This window comes from Panthera tigris, chromosome B4 (assembly GCF_018350195.1).
Source record: "Panthera tigris isolate Pti1 chromosome B4, P.tigris_Pti1_mat1.1, whole genome shotgun sequence".
Lineage (NCBI taxonomy): Eukaryota > Metazoa > Chordata > Mammalia > Carnivora > Felidae > Panthera > Panthera tigris.
In genome coordinates, this window is record NC_056666.1 from 41,065,013 (window position 1) to 41,074,236 (window position 9,224).

The window sequence follows — 9,224 nt, forward strand, 5'->3', positions numbered from 1 at the left end:
CAAGGCTGCCTAAGGTCCTTCTCAGTAAGAACCAACTCCACACCTCACCAAAGTCACCCACCTGTGGTTCCAATAGCTCTGCTTGAACAGGTCGTAGTCCTGTATCTCCACATCCTCACTCTCCCACGATGCCTGATCATAGGGTAAGTCCCGCCACTTGATCAAGTAATGGACATGGCCCTTCTTATCCACACTGCAAGGTCAAGGAGAAAAAAAGTCCTCAGAACCAGAAGGCCATGCTCCTCTTCTCCTAAGTAAGCCTCGCTTTCAAATACTGCCAGTAATGTATGTTCCAAACAGACTTCTAGGAAGGCCAAATGCCACATATATGGAGTCTCTACCATACCAGTCTCTGGACCTAAAATTACATCTATCTAGTCTTCTATGGTTCAAATACCAGGATTCAGTCAGTTAATAATAATGTATGGAGCATACATCTCTTCCAAGTTTAAGTTACTGGTGACATCTGTTTCCTCAATTCCTTTGGCAGCAGTCTCCCGGTGGACATGCTGCCTATTTCCAGCATGCCCAAGACAGCCACCAGTCTGGCCCAGCTCCTCTGGTACCTGTGGTTAAGAATTCGGTGGATCATCATCCACTCAGGTTTTATCCCATAGCGATAGAAACGTTCCTCCATCTCTGCAAATTTAGGGTCTTTGTTCTTGCGCTTTCGGCTCTTCTCTTCATCACCACCAAAGTCCCCAGACGGTGGTTCATCCATATCGTTCTTCCGCTGGTAGTTTCGAAACATCACTTGACAGTGCAGCTCCAACTGCAAACAGAAAGGGGTTGATTCAGTCACTGAGGAGTGGCATTCACTCCTTCCATCCACAAGGCTGTTTTTCATGACCCTCTCCATTGTGGCCCCCAGATCTCTAGCCTTCCCAGGTTTACCTGCAGTTCAGACACCCAGGAGCAGTGCCAGTAAGACATGCCTTGCCATTTCACAAAGAACTGCCGCTCTGGCCGCCCCTCCAGGGCTTAGGGGAGGGAGTATTGGGATCAGCATCTGGAGGCCGAGGCACTGGTGTGGGAGATGGTGGCTGACCCCACTTCCAGATTAGAATCTTCTGAACTTTGCCCTTAAGAGCTGGACACTGAGAGAAAAAGATGATTGATTCAACACCAAATCATTACCAAGGGGAGGAAATGATACAGCCCACAGCCTCAACATTATCAAAGAATTATTAAAATAACACTTCTCATTTTAAAAAGAACCATTCCAGTAAAGAATAATAGAACTCCCTCTCTCCACTTCTGGAGCCTAGAACTCCTCTCTATGAAGCAACTGAAAAGCAATTAAGTGGCCCTATTAAACCATTCTAAACTACCAAGACCTAATGGATGCTCTAGGATGGAAGAACACTGCTCTACTCTCCTTAAGAGAGCTGGCAGAGCATCAACTCCTCTGTTCAAAGTTAGTCCTACATTTTCCCAGGCAAAAGTATCCCCAGACTGCATGAGAAAGGAAAATACCTATCTCAGGGCTAAAAGACACAGTTCTCCAATGACCTCTCCTGCACCTCAGCCTCCTGATGCCTACGTATAGAAGAGATAAACCCTTCTGCTAGATTACACTATCCAAACATCCCACCCTGGCTGGGGTCAGTTAACTCACCGTACAACGGGGACAGAGCCATTCACCATTAGGGATCTCTGGAAGTGGGGGGTTCAGACAGTGGATGTGGTAGGATGAAGGACAAGTGTCACAGCAGAGCAGCTCCCCACCGTCTTTACAGACACGACAGAATTCCATATGGTGGTCATCCTCCTCTTCAGGGTCTCCTCCAACCTCTTCCAGGATCTCCTCACCCTCCGAATTGTCCTCTTTAGCCTCCCACTGGATGCCTTCCTTCTCCTGCAGTAAAAGTCCAGAGTCAGATTATTACCACCCCCCCACCCACCCACCCAAGTCTGAACCACACTCATCATTTTTTTGAATGTTTCCCAAAGTCCACAGCAGCAACACCACCCAAGCCCTAAAGATCTTTGATCACCCCACCCTTCCTCTTGAGGGTTCCAAAAAGCCACAATGGCCAGGTACTCACGCAGTGTGGGCAGCTCCACTTGCCCTCAGGAGCCTTCTCCATATCCGGATCCAGGCAGACCATGTGGTAAGCTCGGGGACAGGTATCACACAGGATGATCTCACCGCCTTGCTGGCACACCTCGCAATAGTCCTGGTGGTCTGTCTCATAACCATCCACAGCAGTCACCTCCTCCTCGCCTGGGCAAGGAAGAGGGAAAGCCCAGTTATTAGAAAAAAACTACCTCCCCCCACCCCCTCTAAAATAAACCAACTCCTATCTCCTTAGGGAGATTCTTCCCCAGTCATCCCCACCCCATCCCATCACACACAGATACAAAAAAGAAACACACCTTTCTTCTTCTTTTTAGTGGTTCGGAGTTTCTTGCGGCTGCGGCTACTACGGCTGGTAGAACCATCAGAAACAGAATAGCTATTGATACTGGCATCATCGAAGTCAGATTCCACATCTAAGTCATCATCCTCACTCTGACAGAATAAAAAAGGAGAAGGTTAGAGGTTGAAGCCAAGGGAAGGGGAGTGCTAGAGAAGGGATTCCTCTTTTACTAGGGATGCTAGAATCCCAGCAAGGACTATCATGTAAGGAGCCTAGTCACCTTGTTCTAGGGCCAACTCTCCCCATGCTTACATGCCTACTGTGAAGGCTAGATCCCGACATAGGTAACATCCTATCAGATTTGGCACCCTCACCAACGGGATAGGCTGGGCTCTCACCGAGGATCTCTTACGCTTAGAACCAAAACCTCCCAGCTTGATTTTCAGGGGAGCTACTTTCTTGGGTTTAGGCTTCTTGGCATCAGGTACACGAGGGCTGCCCTTGGGCTTCCTCCGAGCATTGGGACCTAAAACCAGAAGAGTGCAAGTAAGATCATACAATCCAAATGCACAGCAAAGGGCAGAAAGAGGGGAAGACAGTAAAGTGTTCTCTACCTGAGCTGGTTTCCCCGTGTCCAGCTTCCCAAATGTCCCTCCTAAATCCAAGATTCATTCCTCCCTCCCGCTTCTATCTTTAGGCTGACAGAAGAGCATCTCCATGTTTTCTCTGTCCTTATATCCCAAACCCACATCAGTCCCATTGGGTCCCATTTCACCTTTGCCCTCCTTGGTCTTGGCCTTGCGGATAGGCACCTCCACAGGGGGAGGAGGTGGTGCAACTTCAGTGGCCGTCACCATGCTCTCCACCACAGCCACTGCTGCTGCCGCTGCTGCTGCCACTGATGCCCCAGAACTGCCTTTGAAGGGGTTGTTGGTGCTAAACTCACGCCACTTTGCACCCAAAACCATCATCATCTTGGAGACAGCAATCTTGGGGTTTTTGGCAGCAATGAGGGGTCTGGTGGAAAGATGGACAAGAACAGCAAAGAGGGAAAAGTTTAAGAATAAAAGAGAGAGAGAAAGAGAAGTGAAAAGAGATTACAGAAGCACTCTCCTCCCCTAGCCCCAAAACCCTCTTGTTACCGGACAAACTGGCTAAAGGCCTTGTAGTTGGTGAGGGTGCGATAATCCTCCTCTGAGAACACATGGTCAATGTCTTCCATGCCCCAGTCTTCCAGGAGCTGAGCGGACGATTTAGGTTCCTGCAGAGAGAGCAAGGTCAAACACCTGACATCTAGTGCCCACCCCTGCTCAGGGAATGAGTTGAAACAAAAGATTGCAAGACCAGGGGAGGAGAGTGGAGAGAAAATCATTATAAACAGGGAGAGAAAACATTCTAAGGGGCAGTGGAGTATCTGGGAGACAAAAGACAGAAGTTGACAGCAAGCATAGGGAAGAGGACAGAGATCCAGGCACCTTTGAATCATCATCATCGTCATCCTCCTCCTCCTCTTCCTTCCTCTTGGATTTGCTCTTCTTTTCTTTCTTAGGTCCAAGCTTCTTCTTCTTCTTCTTGCCAGGGGTATAGTCGCTGCCCTCACTGTCTGAGCGCAGAGCCACCTCTTCCTCCTCCTCCACAAACTCCGGCCCCTCCCCAGAGCTGTCCCCCAGCTGCCGGCATAAGAGCATACGCTGGAGCAGGGAAGGGGGAGAGGGAGAGGGAGACAGACACACACATGCTACACACATGCTGACCTCAGGACAGCCCTGAGGCTCATCCCCAGGACCTGGCCCACCACTCCAGAAGAAACAAATGCCACGCCACCACGCCCCCCACCCCACGCCTCAACCTTTCACAGAGCTCCTCCGTTCTTCCTCTTATTCCCCAAAACATCCAGTCACCCACTCACCTCCTTTTTTTGGCGCTTGCTCTTAGGGATTTTAGGGTCCCGAGGCTTCTTAGGCTTTTTCTTCTTCTTGAGCTTTGGAGTCTCTGCTTCTGACAAATCCTCTTCTGGGTCCTCTTCATTTTCTACACATAGTTGGCAGAGAAAGGTAGGTAGAGAATAGATCAATAGCAAAAGGTTAGAGCCTAATCCAGAGGCTTTAGACTTTATTCCCCCACCTCTTGTCCCAGATTCCACTGAAGAGAACTGCTATACTCTCCACAGAAGGAAGCTGATACTCAGGACAAAAACAGACAAAGAGAGAGCTGTATATACCCGAAATAGGCCTGCCAGGCCAGAGCAGGCCCACCTCAGGCAGCTGTCCAGACCCCTGCCTCCTTTCCCTCATCCCTAATAGGAGTCCTCTGTATGTTCACCAGTGCAGCTGAATTAAGCTGCTAAGAGTTAACCAAATAAAAGAAATAGGTCTAGCTCTCCTGTAACTGGCCACCAAGTATTCTATAAACCAGGGAGTGAGAATGAAAGGTCCTACCCAGAAGGCTGAAACAAGAGAATACACCTTCACGACATTCCCAGAATGGTATCAGTTCAGGGGTCCCATAAACCACACCCTTCACTCCCCACTTTGGGTCATCACTGCTCAAAACCACCAACTCCACCCCACCCCCCACCAAGCCCCAGGTTCAGTTGCCAGCCCAATATCACACCCACTCTCAAACATAATTTCCTTTCCCCATCTCCAGCTCCACTGTTCCTCCCAGCTTCTCCTGGGTCAGTAGCCTCTTCTCCCCAGGGGCCCAAATCAGCCCAGCTGTCACCATCCCCTACACACACACACACACACACACACACACACACACACACACCCCGCCCCCCCCTCCATCCTCCTCCCATCTGGCTCCACCTCCTCCCCTGGCTGGGAGCACACACAAAGCCTGGGGTAATACTGAGAGCTCCTGGGCAGGGATAGGTGGGAAGGGGCACAGAGGGGGAGGAGAAGGCCAGGAGGCAGCTTCCTTTGTAACTAACACACATTCACACCAGCTCCCTCCTCCCTCCTCTCTCTCCTTCTTCCTAAGCCACCCCCGCCCTGGGAGGGGGGGGAGTGGAGAAGGGAGTGGAGAGAAGGAGGGAGTGCCTCACCCACTGAAGAGAGGGAAAATGGCTCCTGACCGCAGAAGCCAGCCCAGGGCACCCAGCTGCCAACATAGGACAGACAGGAAGTAGCAGGGGAGGGGGGTGGGGTTGATAGAGGTAGCCGGGGAAAGACTACCCTCACAAAGACTTCCCAAATTACTACCTGGCCCCAAGTCCACATGCCACTTCTCCTAACACCTATTCTGGGATGACACAGTTCTCAAGAGGCCACTCTAATGTCCTACGCAAAGAAACCCAAGACAGACATGAAGGTAATACTACAAGAGGGACGAGATTACTCCCTCAATCATAATAATTGTTTCAATCATCAGTACTAAGATTTAACAAAGGCTCAGTAGAGCTGCGGTCAGAACATAAAACCTCAAATTTCTGATATCCAAAAGATTTACGTTGAGGAATGGGAACCCACCAGAAGTCTCTGAAACTCAGTTTCCTCCTCACCACCTACCTTCCCCAAGAGTCCAAGCAATAGATCCTAAACCACCTCTCACGGATTAGAAGGAGCCACCTATCCATCATATGGGAGTGATGTCTACACCAAGAAAAAAGGAGCAGCACCTGGACAGTGCTGGACAATAATATGCTTCCTTCAATCCTACACATGCTCTTCGCTCCTGACCCCCAGAACTAGCCCTAATATGCTTCTGACTCCGCCCTTCTTGAGCAAGGCAGATACTAGGGAACATGAGACATTAAGCTTGACAAAGCACCATCAGCCTCCCCCCACTCAGCCCAGGATCAGGCCAGGCACAAGAAAGCCCCTCCCATTCCCTTGGGAAAGGAACACCAGCCTGGATCTTACCAGAAAGAACCATTTTCTTAAGGCTGCTCCCCAGCAATCCCCATGTCGTCCCCCTCACTAATCAGTTACATCTTTCGGTTCCTCGTCCTCCTCCCTTCCATAAAAGCTGGAGCTGGGCACAAGGACAAGCCCAAGCAAGTGAAGGGGACACCCATCCACATAAGACCCCCAAACTTCTCAGGCAGATAATGTGCTGACATGACAAGCGGCAAAGTGGCTGAGACATAAAAGAAGATTTGGGAAAGGGGCAGGAATGGGGTGTGGCAAGTGGAAAAACTGGGTCATGCTACAGCTTGGGGCAGAGTTCACCCTGGGAGCCTGCACAGCTCCCAATCAACATGGGGGGGCAGCCCCAGACCAAGGCCCCAATGGGAAGCCAAGATGTGGAACCAATATTGGCTAGATAGCACTAGTCTACTTCTCTCGCCCCTCACAGAAAGGATCAGATCAGGTTACTAATACCACCACCCCACCCCCACCTCGGGCAACAGCACAGAAATTTGCCACCTTGCCCTACACAAGGATGATGAGACTCAAGCCTAAGTTTCTCATCCCAACAGCTGAAGACTCAGTAACACGACTGCCCCTCTCCAAAGAGACCCCAGTTTCAAATGAAGACTTTCCACTTAGAAAATGCCCAATGTAGAAACATCTTTCCCAGAACACCTCAACTTGCTGCTGGAGCTAAGAAGAAGGCAGAAGTGAAAAATGTTTGATGGGAAACAAAAACAGAACCAGCAAGCTCCGGAACTTAAAAAAAATAAGTAAATATAAACAGAGAGAATAAAGAAATGGCATGTCAAAAAAAAAACAAAAAAACAAACACCTGGAAAAAAAAAAAGGTCAAGGAAACAAATAGGTGACTTAGCTAAGGGCTCTGAAAAAGGAAAGACAGGCGAGAGAGAGACATCCACTTAGATGCATGACATCAATCACCATTTGAGAACAGACAAGGGCTACTCCAATCAGGCAGGATGGTTATAACCATACGAGTTTGGCCAGTCCAAGGAGCCACCCCCAAACACAGACAGAACAACCCCCAACACACCTACACAAACACTTCAGGCCACCAGCCCAAACCCCAGGCTACCTGCGCAGAGGTAGAAGCCTCTAAGAAAAAAAAAGTCTGGATTATTTCCACTTGCCAGAGAAAGGGGTTGCTCCCTAGTATAACCTTCAGGCTGTGACATCCTACCCCTAGCCCCCATCATTTCCCCACTCGAAACATTCCAGCAACCTGCAGGCTAAAAGCGCTCTACAACCCAGCTGAGGAGCGCAATTCAAACTTCACACAGTTGAGACAGCACAGAAAACCGGTAACTGATCAGAAGCTAAAAATAATCAGATAGAGAGTAACCAGCACTCCCTCTCTCCTTTCCACAGCAGCAACCACAAGATCCTGCTAACACAGATGCCCGGCTGGTCTCCAGCAAGCAATCCTCAACACTCACCCCCACCCACCCCACCCCCCCGCCCCCCGCGGTCCCAGCCACCTGCATTTCTCCAAGGACCCACACAAGGTAAGGTCTGCCAGCCCAGAGAGCTCCCTCAACGGGGACCTGCATAGCATTCCTGAAGACCAGACAGTGCAGCAAGCTTGCATCTTGGTCCCAGAGCCCAGGAGGCACATGGCTTCCACCCCCTCCCACAAGAGCTCCGCAGAAGGGAACCACTCCCTTCGGATGCCCTCCACCTCAGACTCTGCACAGAGAGAGAGAGAGAGAGAGTGAGAGAGAGAGAGAGAGAGAAACTCAACCCTGCCTCACCAGAGTCGCTAGGGAGGGCCCAAATGCCTCCTTCCTGCCCTGGGCCCTTGGGGAAGATGTTACCTGGGTGGGGTGGGGGCAGGCTGTTGTTCAAAAGTGCATCCATATCCTCCTCCTCGCTGCCCGCGGAGCAGGGGGACGGGGAGCCCAGGCCCGACGCCATCCCCTTCCGCTCCCGGCCAGGGAATTGGCCCAGCTGCTCCTGCCTGCGGCCTGGGGCCCTCTACACTGGCCCGAGTCACTGTGCGGGGGAGGGGGGGAAGAAAGAGAGAACAGTCAGTGACGCGCACTGTCCCCCTCCCCCACACCCACCCGCTCTTTCCGCCCACCACCACCAGCGGCCCCCCCACCCCAGCCACCCTAGCAGGGCACCCGAACCACTCAGGCTGAACTTAGTTCCACACTCCTCGAGGGCAGCCCGGAAGCCGGCTCCCCAACTGGAGCCCCCCCAGATGAACGGGAGCGACGCCCCCGAGGGCAGGCTGGTGCAGGCTTGGGGAGGGGAGAAACCGGGCTGGACCGAGCAGGGTGTGACGGGGGGAGGGGGTGTCCGAGTGGCCGCGGCGCGGGGGGGGCCGGGGGAGGCGGCAGGCAGCGAGGCGCTCGGGGACACAAGGTCACTTGGGGGTGGGGGGGCGCCTCCCTGCGCCTGGGGAGGGGCCAGTCCCCAGACAGGGCAGCTCTCCAAAGGCTGTCCTCTGGGACAAACTCAGGTTCTCCAGAGGAGCCGCGGGGCCGAGGGGGCGTGGAGGCTCAGGGCTCCAGGGGGCTGGAGGTAGGGACGTGGGGGCCGAGGGAGCGCCCACCAGGCAGGGGGCCGGGCCACGTGTCCCGGGGGGCAAGTGAGCAAAGGGCGAGGGGGCGGGCGCCGGGCATTGTGGGAGACCAAGCCCGAGGTGGAAGTCGAGGGGAGCAAGACTCCGGCCGGCTTAGGGCGGGGGAGGGGGGGGCAGGGCGCCCTGCAGGCCAAGGAAAGGAAGGGTCAGCTCCTCCAAGCAGGGGGCGGTCCGCGAGTCCCGGACGTCTGAGGAAGGGGTGGGTGGAGGGATGAGCCTGGGGGCTGGTCGGGCTGAGAGGGGCGTCTCTTTGGGAACCCCGCGCTCTCCTCACCCCGGAGCCGCCGCAGGTCGCGCTGGGTCCGGCCCGGTGTCACTCCCGCTCCGGCTCCTCCTCGCCGCGGCCGAAGGGGGGAAAATGGCTCCGGCTCCGGCGTCGCCTCTTAAAGGGCC

General features: G+C 53.0%; 1 protein-coding gene across 1 annotated transcript in view; it reads right to left on the bottom strand.

Annotated features, from left to right (window-relative positions):
• Positions 1-9,224, bottom strand: part of CHD4 (chromodomain helicase DNA binding protein 4) — a 30,128-nt gene extending 20,904 nt beyond the window's left edge. The window contains 14 exon segments of the mRNA XM_042991657.1: positions 62-193; positions 567-772; positions 895-977; positions 980-1,097; positions 1,619-1,858; positions 2,049-2,227; positions 2,380-2,515; positions 2,762-2,889; positions 3,139-3,380; positions 3,506-3,624; positions 3,839-4,033; positions 4,273-4,394; positions 8,059-8,236; positions 9,106-9,224. Coding sequence (XP_042847591.1) covers positions 62-193; positions 567-772; positions 895-977; positions 980-1,097; positions 1,619-1,858; positions 2,049-2,227; positions 2,380-2,515; positions 2,762-2,889; positions 3,139-3,380; positions 3,506-3,624; positions 3,839-4,033; positions 4,273-4,394; positions 8,059-8,158 — 2,000 coding nt within the window. The 5' untranslated portion in view covers positions 8,159-8,236; positions 9,106-9,224.